At 51.2% G+C, this 27,904-nt stretch overlaps 11 protein-coding genes across 11 annotated transcripts; 6 read left to right on the top strand and 5 right to left on the bottom strand.

Annotated features, from left to right (window-relative positions):
- Positions 1 to 1,081: 1,081 nt before the first annotated feature.
- On the top strand, positions 1,082 to 1,803 carry BBA_05122 (uncharacterized protein; the record flags this gene model as incomplete). Its single annotated transcript, XM_008600219.1, has 2 exons — positions 1,082 to 1,156; positions 1,261 to 1,803. The coding sequence occupies 2 exons, from the start codon at positions 1,082 to 1,084 to the stop codon at positions 1,801 to 1,803; spliced, it is 618 nt and encodes a 205-aa protein (XP_008598441.1).
- Positions 1,804 to 2,158: 355 nt separating this feature from the next.
- On the bottom strand, positions 2,159 to 3,721 carry BBA_05121 (acyltransferase-like protein; the record flags this gene model as incomplete). The annotated part of the gene is made up of 1 exon (XM_008600218.1): positions 2,159 to 3,721. One exon carries the CDS (start codon positions 3,719 to 3,721, stop codon positions 2,159 to 2,161), a length of 1,563 nt encoding a protein of 520 aa, XP_008598440.1.
- A 1,648-nt stretch (positions 3,722 to 5,369) lies between these two features.
- BBA_05120 (vault protein inter-alpha-trypsin) lies at positions 5,370 to 8,408 on the bottom strand (the record flags this gene model as incomplete). Its single annotated transcript, XM_008600217.1, has 1 exon — positions 5,370 to 8,408. The coding sequence occupies one exon, from the start codon at positions 8,406 to 8,408 to the stop codon at positions 5,370 to 5,372; it is 3,039 nt and encodes a 1,012-aa protein (XP_008598439.1).
- Positions 8,409 to 9,404: 996 nt separating this feature from the next.
- On the top strand, positions 9,405 to 10,299 carry BBA_05119 (uncharacterized protein; the record flags this gene model as incomplete). The annotated part of the gene is made up of 2 exons (XM_008600216.1): positions 9,405 to 9,691; positions 9,828 to 10,299. 2 exons carry the CDS (start codon positions 9,405 to 9,407, stop codon positions 10,297 to 10,299), a joined length of 759 nt encoding a protein of 252 aa, XP_008598438.1.
- Positions 10,300 to 12,893: 2,594 nt separating this feature from the next.
- Positions 12,894 to 14,245, top strand: BBA_05118 (chymotrypsin-like protein; the record flags this gene model as incomplete). The annotated part of the gene is made up of 3 exons (XM_008600215.1): positions 12,894 to 13,139; positions 13,235 to 13,458; positions 13,585 to 14,245. The coding sequence occupies 3 exons, from the start codon at positions 12,894 to 12,896 to the stop codon at positions 14,243 to 14,245; spliced, it is 1,131 nt and encodes a 376-aa protein (XP_008598437.1).
- Positions 14,246 to 14,705: 460 nt separating this feature from the next.
- On the bottom strand, positions 14,706 to 16,681 carry BBA_05117 (SET domain-containing protein; the record flags this gene model as incomplete). Its single annotated transcript, XM_008600214.1, has 2 exons — positions 14,706 to 16,439; positions 16,499 to 16,681. The coding sequence occupies 2 exons, from the start codon at positions 16,679 to 16,681 to the stop codon at positions 14,706 to 14,708; spliced, it is 1,917 nt and encodes a 638-aa protein (XP_008598436.1).
- A 608-nt stretch (positions 16,682 to 17,289) lies between these two features.
- Positions 17,290 to 19,398, top strand: BBA_05116 (HCO3- transporter family protein; the record flags this gene model as incomplete). The annotated part of the gene is made up of 7 exons (XM_008600213.1): positions 17,290 to 17,513; positions 17,571 to 17,926; positions 17,981 to 18,153; positions 18,215 to 18,418; positions 18,476 to 18,619; positions 18,723 to 18,914; positions 18,970 to 19,398. 7 exons carry the CDS (start codon positions 17,290 to 17,292, stop codon positions 19,396 to 19,398), a joined length of 1,722 nt encoding a protein of 573 aa, XP_008598435.1.
- Positions 19,399 to 21,377: 1,979 nt separating this feature from the next.
- BBA_05115 (WD domain-containing protein) lies at positions 21,378 to 22,559 on the top strand (the record flags this gene model as incomplete). Its single annotated transcript, XM_008600212.1, has 4 exons — positions 21,378 to 21,504; positions 21,550 to 21,589; positions 21,635 to 21,730; positions 21,779 to 22,559. 4 exons carry the CDS (start codon positions 21,378 to 21,380, stop codon positions 22,557 to 22,559), a joined length of 1,044 nt encoding a protein of 347 aa, XP_008598434.1.
- A 601-nt stretch (positions 22,560 to 23,160) lies between these two features.
- On the bottom strand, positions 23,161 to 23,556 carry BBA_05114 (hydroxyisourate hydrolase; the record flags this gene model as incomplete). The annotated part of the gene is made up of 1 exon (XM_008600211.1): positions 23,161 to 23,556. One exon carries the CDS (start codon positions 23,554 to 23,556, stop codon positions 23,161 to 23,163), a length of 396 nt encoding a protein of 131 aa, XP_008598433.1.
- Positions 23,557 to 25,833: 2,277 nt separating this feature from the next.
- Positions 25,834 to 26,031, top strand: BBA_05113 (uncharacterized protein; the record flags this gene model as incomplete). The annotated part of the gene is made up of 1 exon (XM_008600210.1): positions 25,834 to 26,031. The coding sequence occupies one exon, from the start codon at positions 25,834 to 25,836 to the stop codon at positions 26,029 to 26,031; it is 198 nt and encodes a 65-aa protein (XP_008598432.1).
- Positions 26,032 to 26,128: 97 nt separating this feature from the next.
- Positions 26,129 to 27,719, bottom strand: BBA_05112 (phosphotransferase enzyme family protein; the record flags this gene model as incomplete). Its single annotated transcript, XM_008600209.1, has 2 exons — positions 26,129 to 27,223; positions 27,279 to 27,719. 2 exons carry the CDS (start codon positions 27,717 to 27,719, stop codon positions 26,129 to 26,131), a joined length of 1,536 nt encoding a protein of 511 aa, XP_008598431.1.
- Positions 27,720 to 27,904: the final 185 nt, after the last annotated feature.

The following is a 27,904-nucleotide window of genomic DNA, read 5'->3' as shown; positions in this document are numbered from 1 at the left end:
TAATAGTGTAGGGTTAAAAGACGGTATTCTCTAGTGTAGGTGCGCTGCTCGCTTATCTACGCCGCTCGCTTATTAACTACGTTAATTCTTATTAATAAAATATTTTTATAATTTTTAATTTAAATATTATAAATTTATTAAATATTATAAATATTTTTAAAAAATATGATTTTATATTTTAATTATTAAGAATTTTAGTTTTAATTTTTAAAAAATAATTTTAGATACTAGTTCTTATAATATTAGTAGTTTAAAAGTTAGTATTTTACTAGGATTTAGGGTCGTGAGTGGAATTACTTATGAGCTACTGTAACGTATGCAAGGACCGAAGGTGCAGATTTCCTTATGCTGGCCCAGCGTCTAACAGAATCAGCCCCTCTTGTAATATAGACTCTGCTCGGTGACTAACAGTGAGGTTGGACGCTTTGCCCGCGATGTGCCTCACGTTTTGCCAGGCATGTGGGGAAACAATAGACCGCATATCAAGTCAGAAGGCTTACCTCGCCTAACAGTTGTTAATCTAGTATAATGCTTTTCTCTTATTTTCGCTACTCGCTTTAGCAGCTTAAGAGTTTACTTAAATTTAATTTCGAACTGTTAGACCTAATTTTAGGGAGTTAGCGGGGTTCATTGGTGGTCTGTTTTGACTCCACGCAGCTCTCAGGGAATTCAAGGGTTTATTCAATTATTTGCCTACCGTGCCCGTCGTCTGGAAGCTTCATGACCTAATCCGTACCCTCGCTCGGTTACAGAGAAACTAAGCCTGCTGATATGAAAATCCCTCTCGCAGAAGGTGCAGCACTAGCTTGGGCGACATGTCTCTGATAGACTGTACCTGTTCGATACCTCTTCTCTTGCAGGCCCGGAGCCTTGTTGCTCGTCGAGACTCGGTCACATTAAATATAAGCAGCTTATCTGCAGCTTGCAGCTTGCAGCATGCAGCTGGCAGCTGGAAGCTGGAAGCTGGCAGCCCTCCGCCTCCCCTCTCTTCCGTTACCCTCTTCTTTTTTGTGCATCCCCAACGTTTGCGACCCTTGTACACATCACTCTTTATCCACGAAGCATCTCCATCATCTTCACCATGAAAACCACTCTCGCTCTTCTCTCCTTGATCGGCCTCGTCGCCGCACAGGGCTCTTCCAAGGATCCTTGCGTTGTACGTACCCAACGAAAACAAACGCGACTGGCCCCGGCATTGGCGGCGTACTATCGGTTTCCAGAATCCAATAAGCTGATCCCGCCCCCCTCTTCTCCCCATAGATTACCGCTCTCACAGACTCCGAGTCCCTTGACGAAGATATGTGCAAGCAGCAGACCGCAGACTCGACCACGTCAGCCACCAGCATCGCCAACACCAGCGTCACTGGCACCAGCACTGGCACCGGCACCAGCACCAGCACCAGCACCAGCACTGCCAGCACCAGCACTGCCAGCACCAGCACTACCATCACCACCAGCCCCGTCACCGTCATCGCCACCAGCACCGTCAGCACTGGCGTCTCGTCCTCGTCGGCGTCTGCCAGCAGTAGCTCCGTTGCCACCACCAGCTCGTCTACCGCCTCAGCTCCGACCAGCACGGTCGTCAAGAGTACCACGTCGTCTCGGGTCGGCTCGACTACCTTGCCTACCGCTACTTCTACAACCAGGGACGAGACTGTGATTCTTACTACGACTGGCACGCCCAGCGGCACCGGGTCTCCCAGCGGTACCAGGTCTCCTAGCGGTACCAGGTCTTCCAACGCAGCTGCCGGTACTGCTGCTGGTGCCCTTGGTGCTGTCATCGCTTATGTCTTGGCTTTCTAAGGCATTTTATCGTATTCGGCTGTCGGCTTTTACCTTGTTACGTATACCGTTTGGATGTGTTTATGCCGGTGTTGCGCTGGACTCGAAGGTATTGACGTTGTAATGCAATGATGCCCGCTCAAAAGTTCATAATTCGGGAGTTATCATTCTACACATTCTTTCAAATTTTGGAAAATACAGAATACTCGTCATGGTTGAGGTACGGTGTCGCCAGTGATGCAAGTAACCAAACTCCAATGAAAAGTCCAAGGATACCTGAAAAAACAACGCTCGTAAATTTATAATTACAACTCTATCTAGCACTTGCAAGCGCTTATACATATGATGATATGCATGCATCTATTCTATAATCTCTTTAATACCCACTCTGAAAGCACATTCGCTGAAATGCCGTCGCCATGCGCACGCTGCCAACATCGACGAACCGGTAAAACACATCTGCGACGCCCAGCGCCACGGCAAAGTTGATCACCGTCGACAGCACCATGCCCATCGCCCATTCTCTGTCCGTTTCCAAGCCCGTCACCGCCATCACCACAGGCGTCACGACGTACCCGACGGAGTGCAGCACCGGCCCGTGCACAATATACAGCGCGTAGCTGACGGTGCCGAGATACTGCGCCGTGGCCGTGAGGAACGGCCGCTGCAGCGTCGCGCTGCTCGACACGGCAATCATGAAGAGCACCGCACCGGGACCGAGTACGTAGCGCTTCGGGTCATTGGTCCAGCTCGGCACCAGCCACTTGTAAATGAGCATGAAGCCCTGCGTCTCCTCTGCGTGCGATGGTGGGAACGACATGAGGTACATGCCTGCCAACGCAATCAGCATGATGCCGAGACTCCGTATTACGCGGTGCTCCGCCGGCGGTCTTGGCGGCGGCGCGGCGTCCCGCTTTGCCTCGACGTCCAAGTCAATCATGTCCCGCGCAGCAGGCAACGACGCGGTCGCCCTGGCCGCGTCTTTGCGCATGAGATCCAGCTCCGCGAGCACAGCACCCGTCAGGAACAGCGCAATCTCCCAGCGGTCGCAGCGCAGGCTAAAGAGCGTCAGCAGCGTGAGGATAGCGAGACGCGACCCGACGCGGCAGCAGGCAACGGCAGACAGACTCAGCGATACCACGAGCGAGGCGCGGAACTCGAGCGTCACCGTCCACAGGTGCGGGTCGAGGTGCGGGTAATGCGGCTGCTGCCACGGGTTCATGAGCTGAAGCACCTGCTGCTGCCAGTCGCGCAGCGTGGCCGCCAGCGTCTCCTTGCGGCCCGGGTGAAAGTCGGGCCAGTAGAATAAATCCTTGAGGGTGTCCATGTTTCGCCGCGCCGGCTCAAACGCGCCCGCGTAGGTGAGCAGCGCCGTCGCCAGCATCGCGACCAGCGCGGGCATGTACAGGCGGATGCCGCGGCGGAGCAGGCTCGCGGCCACCGCGGGCACCAGCTCGGCGTGGCGGCGCTCGCGCATCAGCTGCAGCGGCTTCACGGCGTTGACGTAGCCGCCGATGAGGAAGAAGATGCCGACCATGGCGTGGCCGGCGTGGACGAGGCGCAGCAGCGGCAGCTGGAGCACGTGGTGGTTGGCGTTCCACAGGCCGTAGCCGTCGTCGACGGCCGCGGTCAGCGCCCACGTCGAGTGGAAGAGGAAGACGATGACGGCCGCGACGCCTCGGACGCCCGAGAGGTAGGCCGTGGCCGAGTGGCCGCGCGACGGCTTGTGAGGGGCGCCGTGGCCGTGGCCGGCCCGGCTCGGGGACGGTGATCGCCGGGGGCTCGCGAGGTTCGAGGCGGCGGCGCTGGTGGACATGATGGACTTGGAGACGGATACGGCTCGGTTTTTTATATACCGCCCGCAGAGAACGGCCGTGTCGTACACGGATTGCGGCTCCGGCGCGAGCAGCAGGTCTCGCTTGTCGATGCGAGACTCCATTATATTAGATTGGCCAAAGGCCGTTGCTGTCGAAGCCGATGGTAGGGTCAAGGTCGGAGAAACGGGTTGGAGAAAAAAAAAAGGAGAATTCAGTCGAAAGAAGGACTGTAGATTAATATAAATTCTGAAAATGAGACGCCTTTAGAACACTGTCGATTTATCAATGTCCCACTAGGATGCTTGTTGATCAGGCCATCGAGGTTTCGCTCTCGACAAGCCACAAACGTATCCAGTAGCGTCGTTATGCCGCCCGATAGACAAAACTTTGAATATAAGAAAATAAGACGAAAAGGAAACTTAATAAAGAAAAAGTGTATTTAGAGATGGAAGAGAATCAGAGAGAGAGTAAAAGAGGAAGCTGAAACGGTCAATAAGAGGGGTGGGCATCTCCTCCACCCATAGGGATTGCCGGTTACAGATTCTCTTTTGCTGTAATTTACAGCGTTTCTTCCTTGGGTCTGGCAACAGGCCCTTGTCTGGCCCCCCCTTCAACATTGGCATTGTCCTGGGGCCAGGCCGCCGTTTTTGGCGACACTGCGTGGACATATCGACGCCAAGGGACCCTCTTGAACCTTGTCCCCCTTTGGTGGAGAGGCTCTTGTCCGGAATAAGTTGTGATGTTCGCAATAACTAGTACAAGTTGGCGCTCAGCAGTGACCGTGGTGGATCGCTGCTTTTGCTTTTTTTGTGGTCTGAAGTCCAGGCACCGTTTCACGGTCATTCGGGAGGGGGGGCGTTTTGATGGAGATTGGGGGGAGGGTTGGCAACCAAGCCGCAAACCTTGGCGGGAGAGTCAGAGAATCATGTTGATCCTCAGCTGTCAGAGGCTCAAGGCGTAATTTGTCTTTATTTTTTGGTGTGGCAAGCATGAACCGAGTGCGGAGAGGAAGTCGAGTCAGTTCACGGAGTATCCGTAGAAGCCGGCAGTATGGAAAGAAAGATAATAAAAGACAAAAAGAAAAAAAAAAGAAAAAAGAAAAGGTACAACCTCTACATGTCATGAACGGAATGTCAGTTGTCGGGCAAGCAAAGCATTGAAGCCATGCGTTATGACAACGTCCCATTGCTGTAGACCTCTCCACCCCCTGAGTTGGTGCTGCGCCTAGTCTCCTGAGGGCCTGGGAATAGGTGGGAACAAAAAAAGAGCCCTTGCGACTGTTGATCTCGATAACTAGACAAAGCGAGCTGTCAGAAACCTTAATCATCTTTAGTTTTGCGCTGCGGTTGCCCACGTGCCACTTCCATTTGCGCCACAAAGTTAGCGACTCGTCTGACCGTTTACTCGAAGCGTGCCTGATCAATAGTCAATAGTTTATTAGTTACTGAGTAGAGTTGTACAGAGCAATACCAGTAATTAAATAACAGGGGTGCGAGGAGCGTTGCAGATCATTGCCCGGAACGTTGCAGATCATTGCTCAGAACCATTGACGAGTCAGTGAGGAATAATATTATGCCATTGATGACACTAGCTATGCGACCCCACCCCTCTCTTCTCCATCCTCGTCCAGGCTCAACTTCCCCTGATGTTTTCATTACTTATTTCGTCGCTCCGATGCATCTAATGTAGCTGTACTTGACTCGCTCAGCCTTGCAGTCTATGCGCATCATTCTTCCACACACACACACACACACACACACACACGCCGACTCAGCCGAGCATCTGCCTCGCCTTCCTCTCAAGCGCCGCCACACCATCCTCGCCCAGCGTCGTACCGAGCCATTCCCGCGCCTTGTCCACTACCAGCTCCCACACCTCCTGCTCATCGGCAAGCTTTGCCTCGAGATACGCGACGGCGCACACCGTCGCCGCCGTCTCCGCCTCCACGTCGAGCTGCTCGCCAGCAACTTCCCGCGTCACCCCGAGTAGCTCCTCCAGCGCCGTCGACCATGTCCAGCTACCGCCAAAGGTCTGCAGGGCAATAATGGCCTCGAGCGGCGTCTTGGCGTCCTCTTTCGTTGGGGTTTGGTAGGATTCATCATCTTCGTCCTGCGCGTTTCCAAACGCCACCTGCCGTCCGCTTGGCGCCTTCCGGTGCCGGGCCCTACCCAGGTGTTGCTGCTGTTGTTGTTGCTGCTGCTGCTGTTGCTGTTGTTGCTGCTGTTGTTGTTGTTGCTGCTGCTGCTGCTGCTGCTGCTGCTGCTGCTGCGCCATCTGTTGTTGCGCCATTTGCAGTTGCTGTGGCGGCTGAACAGACCTGCTCTGCATGCTCTGCAGGCCGCCAAATAAGCCACCAGATGTAGCGGCGTTTGTTGCCGCCGCTGGTGCCCCGAACAAGGCCGGCGAGCCGCCGCCGCCGTCGAAATCCACCGACCGGGCCGCCGGCTGCGCACTGCCGAGTAGACCATGGGAGGCCGCACCGAACCCATACGAACTGGCACTACCAAAACTGGCCGGGGCCGCTGATGCCTGCATTGGTGCAAACGGCGACGGCGCCGCCGCCATGCTAAACATCATCGGTGCCCTGCGTGCTGCCATGATATTCATGCTTCTAAGCTGCGGGGCGCCGCCCGGCGCGGCGAGCGAGGCCGATACGTCGCCCACCAGGCAGAAACTCTCCTCTTCGTCACTGTCCTCGTCGTACTCTTCCTGGCCCGAGTCCAACGTTGAATCTCTCACGTCCGATGATGCCGCATCCGGTGCCGACTTGTCGCCCCTTCTCTTGACGGCGACAAACGAGCACCACTTGCCCGCCACCTGGTACTCGACGCCGAGCTTGACGGCCGCTTCTCTTGCCACGTCGCTTATCCGCGCGGCGTATGCCTCGCTGAGCATCTTGCCGTCGGGCAGCTTGGCGTCGTAAATCCATCCGCGACCCTCTTCCAGGTCCTGCACGGCCTTGCGTGCCCCTAGCTGGTGGATGGTGGTGCCCTTGTCGGCAATGGTGGTGATGGGTATCTCGAGCTCCAGCGGGCCCTGGGGCGCGGTGCCTTTGAGAACCACCGACTTGGGCGTGCGGTGCGCGCGCGTCTCGGAAAGCAATATGTAGACGGATGTGCGGTTGAAGGGAAAGAGCGGCGGGATGGTGTAGGGCGCTTGCAAATATGTCGGCGTCGGCAGGTTTGGCAGTGGGAGCGCCTGGGCATCGGGCATCTCCAAGTCCTCATCCTTGACGGTCGAGTCGTATAGGGGGATCGACGTCTTGGTTGGCTTGTCTGCCTTCTCGCCAGTGTCCACCACCGTACATTCGCTGACCTTTTCAACGAGCTCAAACTCTTCCTCGTCGTCCTTTTCGTATTTGATCTCCAGTCTGTAGTCGTTTACATGCGGGGTCAGCGCACCCTTCAGCATGCGCACCACCTTTTTATTCATCTTTTCATCTTCGCCAACCGACTGCGCAAATCCTCTACCGGCGCGCGCCACGCCCTCAATCAGCGAATGGCTGGCATCGGCGCCCACGCCCAGCGCAAAGACACGAATCGCGCCATCAGCTTCTTTGACGGCGCGGTTAATCGCCTCAAACGTGGCATTCTCATCCCACGTCTCGCCGTCCGTCATCAGAAACACCTCGAGGTTGCGCGATCCCTCGCGGTTGGCAAACGTGGCCTCGATGGGCTCGCGGATGCGCGTGCCACCATTATTAGCCGTAAAGGTCCGTACGTGTGCCGCCGCCTCGTCCAGCGTCTTTTGGCTGTACGGCTGTGACTTGGGCCACAGGAATGAGTGCGACGAGCCGAAGCTGCAAATGTTGAACAGCACGCCGACCGGCAGCGACCGGAGAAAGACCTGCAGCGACGACTTTAGGTTGGGCAGCCGCGTGCCCGTGTCCATGCTGCCGCTGCGGTCGCAGATGAAGACGACCTCGGGCTTTTCGACTGCGAGGTTGAAGCGCGGCACCAGCGTGGCCATGATGGCTCGGCGGCTCGGAATGGTGGCGTGCGTCTCGAGGACGGCGGACGGGTCGCCAAGGCCTTTGGCGCATACTTGCACGATGAAGTCCTTGTCGAGCTGGACGTCGGAGCGCGTGAGACTAGCGGACGCATATTGTAGTGAGGCGTCGTCGTTGGGCCGTTTGGATGTCGTGCCGATCTTGACAGAGATTGGATGCGACGGGGACTGCACGCTTTCAATGGCAGCCCCAGTGGCCAGATCCACGTCGATGGTGACTGCTAAAGATGCCTCTTCCGTTGTAACATTTGCTTGATGATCCGGAATAGGCAGGACCAAGCCATCGGCGTACCGTGGAGCAATGTTGGTAGGTATGGTGTAGCGCAAACCATCCACTTCAGCATCGTGCTTTAGCTCTCCGAGATATGTAATTTCAACCTTGGCCTCTTCGTTCGGGCCGACGTTTCCGAGCGTTGTAGTAAAAACATCCGAAGCCCTTTCTGATTGTTCGAATAAACCCGCCTGCTGGCCTTTTGCCACGGCAGCGTCGAATTCCTTCTTGGCATCGGGCTTGGATTTAACGACGCCCTTGATGACAGTCTTGCCAATCGTGCAGGTAAATGCGACGACAGAAACGCCGTCGAAAAGTGGGAAAACATAGCGTGATTCCTTGAGGGTTTGCGATGTTGGATTCTTGAATGTCTGAGTGAGGATGGTGCGGGACGTGGAGGCGAGCAGTGTGGCGTGAGCGTTGACTTGTGTAAGAGGTAGGTACTTGCGTTCATTGTTGACGATGACAATGCAGCCGCAGTAACCATTGTTGATGGTGGTGAACAGTGGTGGTCTCCAAAATTGGCTCATGGCTGTATCTCTGTTGGATTATTGGTGGTTTGTTTGGTGGTTCGTTTGGTGGCTTGTCGGTGGTTTGTTTGGTGGCAAAATGACGTGTAGTCGGTCTGCGGGGTATTCCTCGGAATCTGAGTGATGCTGATAATATGTCTGGAAAAGAAAAAAAAAGAAAAATTCGGATCGATGCTGGCGAAGCTTCGTATTATATACCCATCTTCAAGGCATCCTCCCCGCTTTCAAGGTATACTCTTGGCCAAGATGTGTGATTGATGGATGTGTTGATGCCTAGTGAGATGAGTCGTTGCGATTGGCCACAGTCGCAAGGCGGCAGCGCGGTTTGGATCGTTGCCTAGCTGGGAGGCCGCCTTGCGAACTAAATTAATCATCAGCGGAGCTAACACTGTAGGCGTGACGACGGGAGAAGGTGTGCTATTCTTTATGAATCAACACGAGCATTGAACAGGAAATAATAGGCGCATTGTCACCGGGCGGGCGGCTGAGACAGTCGATGGGCATGTTTTACAACCACGCGGCACAATGCAATGTGCATTCTTTTGGTACCGAGATATCATTTACCAATCTTAAAACTCGGCGCCGCTAGGTGCACTAGTGCCTTTCCAACTGTAGAGACAGACTTAGTTTCTCACATGTACTTGCTTGCGACAGACTACAATAATGCTCTTGGCTAAATAGTCCAACGCTACCTCGACGGCCACGTCAGGACTGCGTTGCATCGTAATTTGTATAAAATGGACCCTTGCTCAATGCAGGTACTATTGACTTGCCAATCATCAAATTTCTTCACCAATGGAGTGTCTCAGCTCACTGCGACCCTCCAACTAGTCTACTCTAGCCCCTGTCAAACCTGTCAAGCTCCTTGGCCCGTACACTACAGCCCTCGTCTGGCGGCGGCGGCTTTTTCTTCTTTTTTTTTTTTTTTTAAAAAGACCCCATGACCCGCTCCGCTGCCATTCCGACCTCAGCAGAGCTTTCTCACAGAGGGGCCGGATGAATTCGACAACGGTCGCGGCGGCGACGGCGACGGTGCCCGCCCTGACTACGCCCTTTGCCGTGCCGGCGAGCTGCACCGACGTCTTCAACACCACAATCACATATCGCACTGGTGTCTATGGCGACGCCACGCACTACACCGTGCACGCGGCGTTTCCCCAGACGACCGGGGGCTGCCAGGCGTCGGGCCCCAACGTGCTTCGCGACGGCGCAACCATCATCGTCCGGCCGGGTGTGTGCCCGAGCGACTGGGTCGCGTACAATTTGAAAGTCGACGATCCTCAGTATTATCCTAATCCAAGCGACTCGGCCTCTGTGACATTCGAAGCCGTCTGCTGTTCGAGGCATGTTACCTGCTACATACGCCCGGGGATCTCTAAATCGCGCTTGGACACCTCGCTAACATGCACATTCGCGCAGTGGATTCTCCGCGACCGGCACCGTCAATGACATCCCCAGCTTCGGACCGGCTTGCACGAAACTCGTCTCCGAGACGCAGGGCGTCACGTCTGGGCAGACGACCACGACGCTGACCGTCAGCGCGCACGCCGCGTGGCACATTGAATGGATGGCCAGCGATGCACCGACCCTGACGCCCCAGCCGCCGTCCATGGAGCTTTGCTATGATGTGCAAATACCCACCTGGACGCCCGGCGCAGAAGCCACAGGTCGCAAGAAATGCAAAAGCTTAAAGGTGTCGCCGGACAAGCATCAGTACGACGGGCTGATATACGTTGCCATTGTGTTACCAACCGTGATTGGCTTTTTACTTATTGTGGGATGCATATGCTGTTGCGTGTGCTACCGAAGAAAGAAGAACAGGCAAGGACGAGAGGCAGGGAGGCCGATTGAGTTGCCAGGTGATGAAATATCGCTGGAGTACTACAAATGATGCTCTCTATATTAGTAGTTATAATGGCTAGTTTTTAATGATAATACATGTATATATTTTATGAGCATCCCGACGATTGATTCCAGTATATGACGAGTCCGACTGAAAAGCAGGATTGAGCGCCTTTCGCAGTCTGATGCGGATATGCAAAGTTATTCACTAGCATTTCGTCCTGCAATAAGAGAGGCATGCCAAGTTGCGAGCGCTGACAGGCGGAGTAGCCTCAGCGCAAAGGAAGCCCTGCCTAGAGAGGAGCTAGACTACCAGATGAATTTCAATTGTACTCCGTAGTCCGTACGAACCATGTTTTCTATTCAAGCAAGCACCTAGAGACACTCAGCATCCATCGCGCGCGCTCATTGATTTTCGGGCCATGATCCTCACAAGTTTCTGGCCCAGCTGCGTGCTGGCCGTGAGCCTCAATTCTACATTCAGCCAAGCCCGCACTTTTTGGGAAATTCCATAGTGACGACTATGGAGAAAACACTTGTTGACGAGTTGTCTATACTCGGCAAATGATATAATGAGATTGCATTATTCCACAGAAGAAAGTCTTAATACATCTAAAAGTATCTCTAAATTATGCAATGGTTTTGTTTAGTCAAAATGCACGAATTGATTGTTTATTTTGCATCTCTGGTGTCTCTCTTGGCGGGATCCCAATGCTGGTGAGGTTATAGGCTTCTACCAGCACCCACTACACTAACTGCCACCAAAACCAGTACTGTACAGTAGACCGGGAATAGGAATCGCTTTACGCGTCGTCTTCTTTACAATTAGCAGATGGTTCAGGTAAGGCTTTTATATATTTAAAAATTGTAACAAACTTGGTTTGGATCTGATCTACCCGCTCCGCGTCTATGATAAATGATATATGTAATTGCTCGTGTTATACCGAGTATAGAGGAGGCAGATCCTTTCTGTGACCTGAGGCTGCTTCCTGCTCTGGCTATAGGTTAGATGTAGAATACTTCAGTCTTCCGCATCTAAATGAGCCTATTATTAATTTTAATGAATTAACAAAGCTGTCTATTTAAACATGTCCCAATCACCTAGCAATAGTACCGACTATTCCATACCAGTTCTACAAAATTAGCTGGTTAGCGATAGATCTGACTCTTGTCAGGCCAAGGCTCATATAGATATATACCTGCTTTTTTCTTAGTATATATAGGCTTGGTCGACTCTTTCCGCGAGACTGACTCTTGCATAAAGACTCTCCCAATGCATGTTTGGCCCTGCGTTTTAGCTCACGTTTTAGCCACGTTTTAGCAATAGCAAAGTAGCCTCCGGGCTTACGAGTAACTAGTGAGTCAGCTGATCAGAGGCGCATATGATGAGTGACCGGTAGGCACAAGGTTTTAGGCAACGTAATTCTAACCAACTATTGTGTTGCTTTTAAACTGGAAGAAGAGTACTGGGGAGAAGGTACCTGCTTTTGTGTGGGAATTAGGGGCTAAGATAGGTACCTTTTTCCCTCCTCGGCTTATGATTAGTGGCCGGCGTCACAGCACCTTACTGGTTGCTGTGGTCCACACACTCTTCTATAGCCACAGCTTCAACACCAAGCACCAAGTACCCGGTTACAATGCCGGAGATATATCAATCAAGGGACTGCTTAATGCACATTCGCCTAATTGATCTGCTCCTAACCCTGGTGGCGGCTCTATAGCCCTCGCTACTATCGGCCGGAAAATATTGTCAAAGCACGTAAATATCACCAGTTTTAATAACCGACTCACGTTACTTTAAGGAGCAAATTCTATAGGTAGTACACTTGATGATGCCTATTTCGCGATGTTATAGTGGTGGTGTGCTACACCCAGCCTTGAGACACGATTTACTTAAGACGCGATGATTCAAGACAGATAAAGCTAATAGCAGCTATATAAAACCGCGTATTCAGTGCAAGATCACTTGACATGTATCAAGTTCTTGCGATAATACAGAGTCGACTTAGACAAGAGACCTGCAAGGCTCAGCTCTGCGGAAACTCTAGGCAATTCCAACAAGAGACGGCTTTCTTTAATTTAGCCTAGAAGGGACAGTGCGAGTCCAGGCGAAGCAGGTTTATATAAGAAAGATTCTCTAAGTAATAGTCCTCAAGTATAGCCAGATACTATGACGAGCGTCACAACGTCGCATTTCGCGTTTCGCACGCAACAAGGCCAGGCGGTCCACTCTGTCAATGTAACATGACCTTGTAATCCATGAATTGTCTAGATGAATATTCAGTCGGCTATTAATTTGGCACCGCGAATTTGTCTCCTGATTACGGATACATATGCGTCAAATTTACAGCTGATGTCGCTTCGTCAACGCCATAGCTTATCCTTAGTTTCCTGTATTGCGACATGTTAATTGACATGATGCATGACATCAAGATAATTCATCCTGTTCATATTCCGCCCTCCATATTGAGGATCAACCTCAACATCGTCTTCCACACCGCTTTCTTGGAGTATAAATACTCAAGATGCGTGCTTCCCAGTTGATTGTTTCCATATCCATCTCCAGAGCATCTGACCTTACGAAACTCTTGTAATCTACACAGTATATTCTTTTACCATTCTTTCCAAAAACATCTGCCCACAATGAGAGCCAATGTCGCTGTTGCCCTGACTGTAGGGCTGCCTGTTGCACTTGCGTCTGTATCGATGAACAAGAGAATCATTTCGCCTGATGAGTCGACAGACAGCTACAAATTCACCGTCAGCATCCAAGACAGCAACCACACCCACTTGTGCGGCGGCATGCTGCTGGACAGCACTACCGTGCTTACCGCGGCTCATTGCTTCAACGCCACAACAGATGAAGGTTATGTTGTGGCGGGAAAGATGGTATCTTATCCTTTTCTTATAATAGAACCCCCTTACGCCGAAAGCTTCTCGAAGATCTTTTCGGTGCCTATTGAGCTAATACCTAGAATATCTAGGATCTGACCAAAGAGGGGGGAGTCGTGGTCAAGATCTCCACGATTCAGCAGCCTGTACTTGAGCAGCCCAACTGGAGGCCCGCTGCCAAGGGTGATAAGATCAACGACATCGGCATCATCAAACTGGCCACTGCCATCGAAACGAGCAACGAAATCGAGTATGCAACGCTTCCAAAATCCGCCGACGACCTCCCACCAAACTCTCAAGTAGTTGCCGTTGGTTGGTAAGTGTGCCCGCTTCCACTTCTATTCACCTCGACAACCGTCTATTGGGTGCTATATTTTCGCGAAACTAAATTAATTATTTAATAAAACTCATTTTGAAGCGAAAAATACTGACGATACTTTAGGGGAAATGCGGCCATCCTGGAGAAAGGCGAAAAAGTCAAGCCCACTGAGAAGCGGGCCGAGGCCGCAATTCCTCTTCAGACAATCGACAAGTGCAAAGAGACCACACAGTGGGACCTGGGAGATACAAGCACTCTGCTCTGCGCGGGCAAGCCCGGTAAGAATGTCTGCAAGGGCGATAGCGGTGGCCCTCTCATCGACGTCAAGTCCGGGACCCTGGTCGGACTCGTGTCTCACAACTTCGACGACAATCGAGGCCGCAAGTGCATCAGCCCCAGCATCTTCACCAAGGTCGGCAGCTACCTCGACTTCATCAACAACAACCTTGGACAGCGCGGCTACACGGGCGGCGCGAGCCAGTGGTACAAGGACGAGCCGAAGCTGGTGGAGCTGAAGGGAGGCCTGATTAAGGACTGCGCGGATCACTACAATTCCAAGGTTGGGGAATGTATTCGGTCCATCGACGCCGAGTTTGGTGCCGTAAATGGGGATCTTGGGGAGACGGCTGATGATGCGACGCGGGAAGCTTACAACGAGAAGATAGCCGCATGCTACAAACTGCGGGACGGCTTCACGCAGTGCCCTGTTTGTGTAAAAGATGCGACGCTCGACTGGAAACTTGACCAAGTTGTGAAGTGTGTCGATGAAAAGACAAAGAAATGAGTGTTCACGGCCGGTTGGTAGCAGCAAGGATTGGTGGTTCCGACGGCGAGGTTTTGAACGAAGCACGAGGCAACATCAAATGTCGAGCTCTTTACAGTGCCAGTACAGAAAGACAACAAAATCTCCTTCCTCTGCATGATCTGCACTTAACGTGCGTCTGTCTGTCTGATTGTAGTCGGTTTTCTGGACTGTTAGCAGACCGCGGTCTACACAAATAAGTCCGCGCCAGTCATGTTATCAGCTCACCTAACCACTTACCAAAACTATATTGCACCAGGTTATCTGAATGGAATGTACCTAGTTGACTCACAAGACCCGCAACTCTACAGTCCATTTTGTTAATCACATTTTTCAGGGTTATCATTTCTTTAGAGACAAAATAAAGAGAATTGGCTTTCTGTTCCTTCACGATTGATCCCTCTTCCTCGTTATGTCTTCCATGGAACTCCTCTCCGGTCAACTAGCAGCGTCGCTGCCCTCGGCCGTCATTGGCGGGGCTGCCCTCTTCTCCGTGTCTGTGCTGGCTCTCTGCTCCGTTGGACCCGTCGCTGTATCGACAACAGCGCTCTCCGCATAGACAGCGCTTGTTTAGGCCCGACCAGTAGCTTTCCGAATAGTCGACTGTAATCTCGCTGCCAGCTGCTATTCCCTTGCTGACCAATATTATACGCTCAGTGCTTAACCAAACAAAGTGCTGAAACTGAGCGTTTGGGTTGCAGCTGTGGTTGATAAAGCGCGTAAAGTTTCCCTGTCTTCCTTGCCAGATTTGGTATGATCGTCCCTTAGTCAGGCATTTCATAACATCCAAATCCTCAATATCCTTTGTGACAAGCCCAACAAACTCCCCAATAGCTCCACCTCGCTGTATTGGTGTCAATGCCTGAAGTCCATTGTTCCGACCGTCTAGTGTCCGGAATACCTGCACCATGGCCGGCTGACGTGGCCCACTGAATAGCGACGGGAAGCAGTAGCACTGATTATTTGTAGGCTCATTCGACTGTGTCTGACCACACACACGACACTCTGCTATCGGTGCTGCAACCGTAGCTGGTGGAATATAGCGGGGGTCGTCTCCATCCCATGCCTGCGTGTCGACTACGGCACCGTCCAAGTGTTCAAAGGTAAAGAAGGGGTCTGATTCAACATAGGTATGCCGCAGAGGCACCGGCTCGGAGCCATCCAAGGAGACCACCCAATCATGCGGATGGCCTGTGAAGAGACGATCGGTGCTTTCACCGATACAGGCTAGTAATTTGCGCCAGTGAGGATGTAGAGTATCCGCTGCAACCTCAATACGTAGCTTCAGGCGTCTTAGGGTATCAAACCCTTTTTGATCGAGCCCGATGCGATATTTGGCGAGGCGGTAGAGTCCCAGTCCTGAAAAGACCAGGGCCGCCCAACCAGCGGCATCTTTAATATCCTTGTAGCCTTTCCAGATCGCCATTTTATTCCGTAGCTCCCTCTCTGACCATTTGAAATCCTGGCACGCCTCCATCAATGCCGTTTTTCGGCATTTGGCTGACGACTTCGAGGGGCTATTGACAGCAAGGTATTCGACGTAGCTATCAAAGTTCTCTATCCATCGCGCCTGCACGAGAACTTCGAAAGAACGATATGTTCGACTGGCCTGGGTGACTTTGCGGCAGACGATATTACTGTGGTTGAAGAAATCGATAGCGTTGTTTGAAGTGGTCGTAACTGGGTAGATGGTCGTGTGGGCGGACGAAAGAGCTTCGAGACTCACAGAGGAGACGGCGTTGCTCTCCACATGTGTATTATTGTCCGAGGCGGAGGTGAGAAGCGCTTGCCCTGCTTGAATTTGCGGCTCGAGAATGACGCCGCCGTGGATCTGCTCCCAAAGAGAGGTGATAAACTTGGTCAAGGATGGCTGCTCTAGGACCGAGTTCAAATGAGTTTTGGCTCTCTTGGGAAAGTTGTAGGACGTAACTTCCATCTGGCGATGTGTATCAATGACGTCATAGTCGGACGTGGGACGAAGACCGCTGACCATTGTACGCGAGTTCTTCTGGCCTGTAAAGGACCTGCGTGGACTGCAGGGGGTTTCGGCCAAATTCTCTGCAACGGGGAACCCATCATTCTGGGCGCAAGTACGATCGCCCTGGCTGGTAGCCAACTCGGGCGAAGGACTGGAGGCTGATCGGGCAGCCAGAATGTCAGATAGGTCGAGAGATCGCTATGCGTAGCCATTAATTAGCAACATCTTATCCTAAAGTTATGTCGCTAAAAGCTTACCGATGCAATAAGAGACCCTTTCCCATTTATTACACCTCCTTCCTGGACGAAAGCCTCAAAGCGCAGCACTGGAGTACTGAACAGTTCTAGACGAGAGGAGTCCAGCAGTTTCTCAGCTAGTTGATCCAGTATTCCATCAATGAGACTCTGGCGCAAACGGTCTAATTTGGTAGAGGCGTCCATGATGATACAGATGCCTGTCGGTAACTGCTTTTCGAGGTTATCTCAGCAGCGGATCAGAAGGGTCACTTTATGAATGTATAAAGCCTGATCCACACCAATCAAGGTTTGGTCCCACATGTTTACTGCCACACATATGATGCCCGGGCAGTTAAACTCAAAGAGATGGGGCGATTTAAATGCTCCTGATTCGTTCTTCTGGTGGTGTCTAAATAGAGAGTATCCATCTACGGAGTATTGAGATGAAAATGACAGCGACCAGGGGGAATGTCTCCTAGGGAGCACCAAGTTATGTGCCCTATTAGCACTGGCTGCTCTTATTACAACTGAGACAATAGATGGGGGAAGGCTCTAGTTGGGTAGCACGCAGTGGGCGCCTTTTGCCTGAATAGAAATTTCACAGGCGTTAAATAATAGGTAAAATATACATGTATACGCATCTATCGGTGCTGGTTGTGCGCGGCTGGCTCCATTCTATCGCGACACCCGTTGTGGTTACCCACACACCCACTTCGATTTGTTGTATAAATGCAGAGACAACCTCTCCTTATTCATAGGGCACTTCCTGTACGAAACATTGGCCACAGGGTCCCCAAACCTATAGACCGAAGATGGGGAGTTCCAACAGCTCTAGTCAACTGCGATTGGAGCCAAAAACTTCTCGAGCGTCCTATTCGTACGACAAGGCATCTGGATGGCGACGATGGAGGGTACTACGACCAGGCAGAGGAATGTACCACGATGTTAAAAGAAGAATTCCGTACTACTGGAGTGATATCACCGACGCCTTTACATATCGCACCATTGCAAGCACTGTGCGGATGTACTTTGTCAAGTACGTGATCTCTACCGGTCCATTAGCGGTCGCCCCGTACTAAACAGCTCTCTATAGTCTCCTCCCCGCCATAGCGTATACGCTTGACATGTATCGTCGCACCGGCAAGTTTTTTGGCATAAACGAAAGTCTGTTCTCCTCTGCTCTGGCGGCTGTAGTGTTCAGCATCCTTAGCGCCCAGCCGCTTACCATCGTTGGCGTGACCGGTCTAATTTCCCTCTTCAACTTTACCATCTATGATATCATTCAAATTTATGATGGTTCCATTTATCCTCAATTTATGGCTTGGACGGGAATTTGGGCTGCCGTCTTTCACTGGCTCGTTGCAATCTTTAACGGATGCGACTACATGCGCTATGTCACCGACTTCTCCAGCGAGTCTTTTGGCCTATACGTTGGCATTATTTACATCAGTGAGTCTGCCCTCTGCCATTGAAAGGGACGCCAAAGTACTAAATTTGAAGCAGTCAAAGGTGTAGAAGAACTTGTCAACGAATTTGAAAATGGAAATGCTGCTGGCTTCCTGGCCTGCATCATTGGCATACTCTACTTCGCAAGCGTGTATGCGTTGGAAAAGGTTGGCTCTAGTACAATGTGGAAGGAACAATTTCGCGGAATATTGGCCGACTATTCGTACGTTGTAAGTATCGGGTATCCCGTCATTTGATATTTTTCTTCTTGTTATACTGACTAATCTGGAGTTTTGCACCGTCTTCTGGGTTGGCTTCTCACATATACCCGGCCATATCCGAGATTCGAACATCGGACGAGTGCCTGTGACGAAGGCTTTCTATCCAACACCATCCAGAAGCTGGGTGATTGACTTCTGGACACTCGATGTGAAATGGGTTTTCGTGGCCATGCCCTTTGGCTTCTTGCTTATGCTGCTTTTCTACTATGACCATGTATGGCAGTCATGCTACCCTTGCGAAGAGACATAAAAATGCTAACTAGGCTTGCAGAACGTGAGCAGTATAACTGCACAGGCCCGTCAGTACCCCCTGAAGAAGCCCGGTGGGTTCCACTGGGACTTTTTCCTGCTCGGCTGCACTACATTTGTAGGTGCTATCCTCGGTCTTCCGATGCCCAACGGACTAGTGCCGCAGGTGAGTATCCTTTCCTGATATTTTTGTCGATCCTAGTTGCTAAATGTCTCATGAGGCGCCTGTTCATACAGACTCTTTGACTATCTATAAAACGGATTTGAAGATTGTCGCCACATCCGAGGGGGAAGACACGGAGGTCCGCCGACCAGTTGTGACGGCTCTAGCGGTCGTCGAGCAGCGAATCAGCCATTTACTAATGGGGCTCGCATTAATCGGCACTATGACTGGTCCTCTATTGACAGTTCTACACACGATGCCATCAGCCGTGTTTGCCGGCGTATTCTTTGTTGTCGGGGTATGTAACCCTATCATCTGTCATGATGAGCAGGTAGCTAATAATCTTGGCACAGTGGGGTTCAATCGAGTCAAATGGGATTCTTCAGAAGTTTCTGTATTTGCAGGCCGAGAAGCGCTTCGTCCAGCGCGACGAGCCGATCTTGCATGTGCGCAGGCGAAAAGTCTTTCTCTACATCGGCATACAGTTCCTGGGCGTCGCAGCATGTGTGGCTATTTCGCACACCCTTGCGGCAATTGGCTTTCCCTTGCTGATCATCATTCTCATCCCACTTAGAATTATGCTCGTGCCCAGGTGGTTCACCCTCAAGGAGCTACAGATCCTGGATGACTTTACCGCCACAAACAAGATGGTTCTAGCCAGTTTGGGTGGCAAGCCTGCGTTGCCGGAAGAAACCAGAGAAGAGGACTGGGGCTTAGAACGGAGGCGGAGCGAAGAACGACACGGCGTGGCCAGGCAGCGAGCAGGAAGCATCCACAGATGAGGGGTGTAGGCTTATTGTTGAGCCGTTCGTGAAGTTGGAGGAAATCTAGTACACGAGCAGAGCTCACCTCACCCGGCGCTGGATCTGGAACGGTTGCGTGCCATGATCCAAGCTATTCTGTTGACACTCCATGTGCGGGCTGGTCGCCGATAGTATACTTGCACTATATGCGCTTGCAACTTTGCTTGTTCAGTTACTTAGGCAGCATTGACATTTTACGTTTTGAGCTTGCGCTGCTTCGACTCACTAGTGACATGACTCTTGATTGCCTGCAAAATGAACGTCGTTGCATCACCTGCGATCATCGTGGTATCGGTAAGGCTGCTCTTGGAAATCATGGCCTAATCTTGCCCTGAGCACCAAGAACATCAACGATCACCACCGAGTTTGAGCAAGCGCGTCTAACGCCAAGCAGCTAGTGCGAGACGTAGCGTGGCGCAGGGGAGCGGAAGACTGCGATGTCAGAACTTTTCTGGAAGCTGCCGAGCCCTAAAGTAGCCGATGCAAGCCCCCCGATCTATTGTAGGTATACGTCAAGAAATGCTGGCTGTTTGTAGTAACAAGCTCATAATTCAAGGAGGAAATACGTGCACGAATGGGTTAGGTGGTAGGCAAGGCTTGTGGTGGTGATGCCTTTGTCCGGCACAGGATTATTCACAATCGTTCCCGTAAAAGGCGGTGGCTGGACCTGCGGCTTTGGTTGGGGTTGTCAACTAAAGCAACATCGTCGTCGAGGCACACATCTAGCTACAGGTTTCGTCAGCCTCGATAGCAATGCTCGAAACCCAGTGACGCAGCTAGCACAACATGGCTTTGCCACGGCCCGGATCAAGTGGTAGACTCTCCTCCTCGAGTGGCGGCGGCGTCAGGGAAAGAAATGGAATATCTCAGGTAAAAATTGTTTCGGTCACATAGCTTTTTGACAGGCCGCCCATCTGGAGCCGAGCCGAGGGGTTTTGGTGTGCGGCTTGGCATTGAGTCAGTCGTATGGCGTGGGAGGGCACTGACAAGTATGGAAGTTTTCTTTCGGAAGCGCTACAATTCTGACAGCGCCTGGGAAGTTGCCTGGCAGCGACAGGAGATTGCTCTTTTCGCTCTTGTTCGGTCTGAGAAGCTCCGCCTCTGAAACCTCGCGCTGAGGAGTCACGCAATATCGACATCTAGTTTGCGGATGCGAAACCATAGGGCCGGCAGCATGTCGGCAGCCCTCAGTTTACGCGTTTGCTGGCGCGAGACATGATTTGCGACGCTCAGAAACGCGATGGTGAAGGGCAGGGTGTGGTCGCCAGGCGCGAAGCAATCACCGAGCAGTGGCCCTGCACTTGCGAGCAGCGATGACGATGTCACGAAGAGCTTCTGAGGGTCATCAAAACTATGCTCAGCGCACGTGAAGTGATTCTCGCCAAATGAATGCGTGGTTTACCTGATGGTAAAGCATACTCTCTGCAGATTCTCGCGTAAGGAAGCTGTTTGCAGTCATCTTACTCGGGCATGACACCAGAGGCAATTGCCACATGGGCCGACTCTTCAGACGCTTCCGAAGTCTCTGGATATGTAGTCATATAATAATCTGCAACGCATCAAAACTTCAAATACTTGCAACAGAAAGAATTGCGGCAAACTTTTGCTGTGTCATAGTTGTGTTGCCCCACTGTGGCGTCGCCCCCCGTCCTCCCGCCCGTGCAGCCCCGCGAAAAAAATCCAGGAGCAACCTCGACAACTCTCTTACCAGCGCTCTCTAGCGTTTCATTCATTACGCAGAGGAAGCCGCTTCTTGCGAGGGACCGACGAATTCAACGCTCATCAGATCCATCCACGATTTTTATGCATCACATCACACTCTTTGACACGAACCACGACCTGACGACGATTACGATTTACGAAACCGCTACGACTGTTTGTTTGCGCCGCGTAAACAAGCCGCACCTTGAACCCTCACGAATTTGAAATCACTGCCACGCTCACCCCATCCATTCGACATGGCTATCGAGGCTCCTCGTCAATACGTACCTTTGACTTGCCACGGGCACTCTCGCCCTGTGCCGCACATTGGTTTCTCCAACCTGGAAAAGGAGGAGACATACTACCTAATTTCTGCCTGCAAAGGTAAGTACCCAACACTGCGCTAATTGTCGTTTCTGACAGCATCAGATGGAAACCCCATGCTTCGTGACGGCGTCACTGGAGATTGGTGAGTCGCATGATGCTGGATTCATCAACCAAGCTAATGAAGCAGGATTGGTACATTCATCGGCCACAAGGGAGCTGTTTGGCAGGCTAGACTGAGCCCCGACGCGTCCAACGCAGCCACGGCATCGGCAGATTTCACCGCGTGCGTTTCCCAATCCGAATACAAATACTGTTGCTGACAAGTCTGCAGCAAGATTTGGGACACCCACACCGGCGAGATACTCTACACTCTTCAGCACGACCACATTGTTCGAGCCGTTGCATACCCTCCCGATAACTCCGACCTCGTTGCCACTGGAGGCATGGAAAAGAAGCTACGAGTCTTTGACCTTTCAGAGCTTGGCGCCACCAGCCCTGGCTCTGCCGTGACAATCCCGGCCTCGGCTGGCTTTGAGATTGGCGAAGGTATCCATACCGACTCGATCAAGTTCATTTGCTGGACCCAGGACCCCAACGTCGTCATTACCGCCTCTGGCAAGACGCTTCGATGGCTTGATCTGCCAAGCCGCGCCTGTATCCATCACAAGGTCCTGGAAGGCGAGATTAAGTCGTGCGAGATGATCTCTCTGTGCCCAAGTGTCGCCTCGCCCACGGATATTGGAGGAGGTAAGCCAGTGCTTGCTGTTGCAGCTGGCAAGACGGCCTATTTCTGGGGCGAGGAGCGAGCCATGACTGAGCTTAAGCGCATCACTCTTCCAAACTCGATTGCCAGCGTTGCGCTTGATATCAAGGGACGCAAGCTGGTCGTCGGCGAAGAACCTGGTACTTGGGCCAAGGTGATTCGCTACGATGACGAGGTGGAACTGGACACTCACAAGGGTCACCATGGTCCCATTTGGTCTATTGCCTTCTCGCCCGATGGCAAACTGTACGCGACGGGCTCCGAGGACGGCACGATTAAGATGTGGAAGAACTGCGACGGCTTCTATGGACTCTGGCGTGGTGTAGGCACGGAACGCTCAGGAGAATAGAGACTTTCTGAGAAGGGCAGCCACCACTCCTCAAACATTGAGAGCAACTGCGTGCGCAGTCGCAACTTCACGCCCAGAAGCAGTCGCGAATCAGATGTTAGCTTTGAGATGCCGGCCGACACACCCGACAGCTCGTTGGCGACGACTAAAAGTGATGATTGCCAGTCGCCTTTGAGTCAGCATTCGGCCTCGTCGAGCCAAGGCTAGGGCTTGTTCGACACACCGAGCGATACTGTACTTATACAATGAAAAGATACATGTTAGATTAGAGCGCTAGATAGCTAGAAGCGGCCCAGAGCGTGTAATATACAATACTTGCTATAAGCTCATGTGCACATCTAGGAAAAAGACACATGATACAATCACCTTTGCCATTTGTCATTTGCTTCCCCGATGTCTGCGTACTTTCCATTGTACTTTATAAGAATTGTTGTGCATATTCCCCAGATACAGAAGCTTTCTTGTAGCCTATTCTTTGGTAACATGAATTCGGCCGCTCAAATGTAACTGCGCTTGGAAACTTGCCCTTTTCTCTATACTCCGACTTGCATAATATTTCCCCAATGTCCAGCATTGCAGTCCATCTATTCTGTCTGCCTGCCTAGCTTCCGCGGTACGTCGTATACGAAAACGGGCTCAGCAGCAGGGGCACGTGGTAGTTCTGGCCAGGGTCGACGCCAAAGACGACGACGACCTCGGGAAAAAAGGTGTCGTTGCTGCCGCCGCCAAAGTACGGCTCCGTGTCAAACGTCAGCCGCCACTGCGACTTGCGCTCAATGGCCCGGAGCGTCTCGGCCAGAGACGAGTTTTCGCCCTGCGCGGGCTCCCAGAGGTTGATGCGGCCGCCGGCGTCGGTGACGGACGTGTAGGTGTGGGCTGCAGAGTTGGGCTGGCCCTTGGTCTCGGCGCCTTCGAGGCGCACTGTGATGTTGGGCGCGGGCCGGCCGGCGGTGGTGTCGAGGACGTGGCAGGTGATGAGGTCAGATTGCGTTGCCATGGTCGATGAATGTGGATGAACAAATTGTAGAAAATATATTAGAACTTGCCAAGGATACATTTGAAGAAAGAAGACCAATGTATCAAGGCACAGATGTTCATTAGGAATCGAGGTTGAATTTAAGTTTGCTGGTACGTCTCCCCAACATTGCGGTCCGGCGGGAACCGGCCGGTAGACCAGGTATCGTCACTAAATGAAACATCATAACTTGAGGCTTGTTAAGTCGCGAGTATTTTGCAAGGTAAACCTTGTCGTTGTCTTGGAGTCTGGAGTTCTCCTTGGACAAGTTCACATCCAAGGTGAGCACATGATGCAGACTTGGCCGGGTATGCTGGAGCATAATCATACATGTCGAATTGCCCCATGATCGATGCATTTCAAGGCTGAGACGTTGAGTGTTTGAGCAGTTTTTGCAGTTTTTTCAAGTCCTGAATATATATGGCGCGGCCAAGAGACATTGATGACAGGGTTACGATGTTTCAGATGTTTAGCTGCTGCCGCTGCAGCAACCTGGAGGGCCTGCTCCTGACCGAAATCTCGGATCTGCGAGGAATAGCATACTTTTTCCTTTTATGGAAAACTCCATTGTCAGCGTCTTGAAAAATTGTGCCGCAATTATGTCATCATTCGAAAGCCAGCCCATTGCCCAATGAATCTCGGCGCGTACGAGGAAAGCGGATCACTCGAATCCGCCTTTTGCAAGATGAACCGCTGAATCGGGTAACTCGAACAGCCTTCACGACGTTACTGCAAGTGGCAGCTTGACTACTTGGGTACCGACTCACCGATGCGATATGCCGTTTCTTTAAAACACACACAAAAAAAAAAGTAGGAAATTCTGCTATGCGCGTTGGCACCTGCAGTTTGACCTGGGTTTCATGGCTTTCCAAGCCAGGTTCTGCGTCCAAAGCAGTCCCTGTGCTTTTCGCTTGAGCATTCTAATTCTAGCTCGAAAGCTGGACAAATCAATCAGTGGCTCACGGATAGGTGGGACCTCGATCATGTAGTGGGTGCCTTATTTAGTGATTGACACTGACAACCACCCCGCACTGGACTCGGCGTGGCAGTAATAGTGAATGCACTGACCACTTGATGTGTGATAACAGCTGTTCAATGAGAGATACCAATGAGCAACGGTCATAACAAGTCATCCTTGTCACCATAGGGCTAGCAAGGTGCTTATCTTTAACGCCTAGTCAGAAAGTCATCAAAGTGTTCACATGTCTACCGTGTCCACCAGGCCTACTTGGTTGCTTAACATTACACAGTTTGATACTGCGCGGATCAAGTACAGCATTGAACTCGACAGGATCGGAGGACGCAAAGATTTTTATAGCCGGCAAATTTTGAACTATTATCCTAACTTGTACGTAGTAGGATTCTGGAGAACTATGATTAGTGACTTGAAAATCCCCTTCGAACTGTCAAAGAGCTCTCTCGTTTGAATCGTGAAATGAGAAAGAAATTAGGCAGCAAGCTATTCCGTGGTTAGCCTAGCGACGAAAAGAAGACCAGTGAGTGCTCCGTACGCAGCAGAGATTGATTGGTTAGACGAACTCTCGTGCACCACTCTCTAGCGGAGTCCGCTGCAGCTGACATGTTATAATTGTCATCTTCGCAAGCACCACGAATATTGCCCCGCGCGACTACGGTATGCGCAGTTTCACGCTCTTTGACACTGGGGTGAAGGATGTTCATTTTACATGGAAATCTCAGAATTGACATCAACTTATGATCTCGCCTTTGCTTACAACTCTATTCGAAGGTATTAACACCGCCCGACTGCAGTTTTGTCAAACACACGTGGAGAAGGAGGGGGGGGGGGGGGGGCGAAACCCATCTACATGGATGGGCTCAAGTTGATTTCACTCCTTATCGAATTTCAGGCGAATTGGCCGACGATGTGCCTTCCAGGAGCCTAAAACCAATTTTGCTGTTGTACAACCTACTTACATAAATTATATTAATGACGTGGCATGCTTGGTTCGCATCATGCGGGGACTGCAGAGGTGGCAGATCTAGGCAGCCATCAAAATTGACCGTGAATGGACATTGTCAAGAATCATGTCATCTGCGCATTTTCATGTGACATTTGCGCACAGCAGTGCACTTAGATTCGCAGTCGAGTCACAAGTATCGAAAAAGGAGAGAATAAAGCATATAAAGTAGCTCATACGTCGCGCTCATCCAGGACAAACCATCTCTTACCTACCCACCACGAAACTTCTTATCTTTTCACCCACTCTTGAGCCTGCACTTAAACTACAGGAAGGCAACATGACCGACAATCCGAACGAAGCAGTTGACCGAACTTCAAAGGAATCTATTCCCCTCATAGCCGAGGCTGAAGCAATCACGATTTACAAACCCCCCAGGCCCGAGGATAGGGCTCAACTCCTTGAATCGGGGGATTCCGCCAGAAGAGTTCGGGGAAAAGGCACGAACAATGACGGCGGAAAGGAAGACAAGAAGTAATGCATGTGAGTTTGAAATGCTAGATCGAGAGAGACAGACCGTACTAATAAAGACAGATTCGCCCGGTCGACAGACATTCGACCTTTCCATTTCTTTATCATGTGCTATGCTCGAATAAAGACTGGAGCTCTGATTGATATCTATGTTCATCGGCAACTTTCGTTCTGATATGCTCACTGGCATCTTCCTGCCAAAACAAAGACATCTGTTTGAGGTCCTTGGCCAATTCTTTAGCTGTTGAAAATTTGGGGAGGATATGATCCTCAATGACGAATAGCCAGCCATTCAAGGACCTTATACACGCCCAATACCACACTCCCTTTGATTCCCATGTATCTCTCATTATTTTTGTGATTTGAATGTCATGTTCCACCTGCACATGTGGTAGTTCCTTGTCCATGCTTGCCAGAAACTCCTTTCGCGCGTTATCAAACGGCTCATACTGATCGTCAATAATCGTATCAATGCTGCAATTTGTAAGCCAATGCGGAACAGCCATCATCTCCACCGGCAGCGCGCAAAACCATTCAAGATCAATCAAGCAAGTAATATTCCACTCCTCGTCCACGAGAATATTGCTTTGATGAAAGTCGGTTGGTTGCACAAGGTAAGGGCCACTCCGTCGCTCAGGCAAGATAAAGAAATGCGAGACTGCGCGAAGTAATGTCCGAAGAGTCATACGCTCTTTGGCGTCATCCTCGTCTCGCACAGCGTGTGGGTCGTGTAAAAAGTGCGTGTCATGCAGTGTCAGCATATCAGACGCGAAACTATCTGTGCTCTGGTAGAGTCTGTCTCGTGGAATCGTTCTCGGTGTGCCTCGTTGCTCGAAAATTGCCATGGTACAAGTGAGAGGCCGATTCGAGAGCGCGACTGTGCAGTCTAGTGTGTTGAATTTGAAAGATCCGATGTACGGCTGTGGAAGCCGTGCAAGCGAAAGCACAATTCGAGCCATGCTCGCGAACAGATTTTTTCTGCGTGCTGTGTCTGACAAGTGATCAGGCCAGGTGAGCGAGAGCATTTTTCCCGTCTCGGGACCTATATATTCCAAAAGCATATATGCGGAATTGACGGCTGGAGCACCTGAGTCCCGAATGTAGTCTGAGAGAATTGGATAGCGAAGACACCGATATACCCACTGCCAGGCCTTGCGCCACAGGCTGGTGTAGATTGATGTCTGCTGAACGCGTATAAACTGGTGTGAGTGTCAGCGTAGACTTCATGCATACCGGCAAGCTACAAAACCTTACATAGGTACCATCTGTAAAGCCAAATGCAAAAAGATCCGGAATGCGAATATCAGGGCAATGCTCCTGCATCCAGATGTATGTTGCCACTTCACAGTTGACCTTCTCGTCGATCGTGCCGGGATATTGCCTTTCCACGAAAGGAATTGGGCAACGGAAAATAAGCTTCTTAATCGATTCACCCGCCTTCACAAGGACCAAAATGCAAACGTTGAATTTGCCCTGTATCCAAGTCTCGGCTGGCAGGACTGTGCAGGTATCGTCTGGATGTAAGCGAAGATGGTATCTGATCAAGGCTGCAATTAATTGCCTTTGATGCCATAGTTCCAACTTGAATCGCTCCGCTTCATTTCGATGCTTGGATACAAGAAGAAGATTGTCTTCCGACTCGGCGGCTGTTTCCAATGTGTGGACTTTGTTGCCTCGTAGGATTTGTTGCGCCATAACACCTTGATTAGGGAGCGAAGGGCAAGGTGTAACTGGTTTCAATGTCAAGAGTGAAAAGGGGGTGTTCTCGCGTCACGACTGGCGAGTGGGTCTGATAAGAATATATTACCTAATACTAGTTATAATATAAGAGTAATCTTATACAAAGGAGTTAATTAACTATAAATATTATTATTATAAAA

The sequence above is a fragment of the Beauveria bassiana genome, assembly GCF_000280675.1.
Source record: "Beauveria bassiana ARSEF 2860 unplaced genomic scaffold BBA_S00012, whole genome shotgun sequence".
NCBI classification, from domain to species: Eukaryota; Fungi; Ascomycota; class Sordariomycetes; order Hypocreales; family Cordycipitaceae; genus Beauveria; species Beauveria bassiana.
This window is presented reverse-complemented; position numbering and strand designations above follow the sequence as displayed.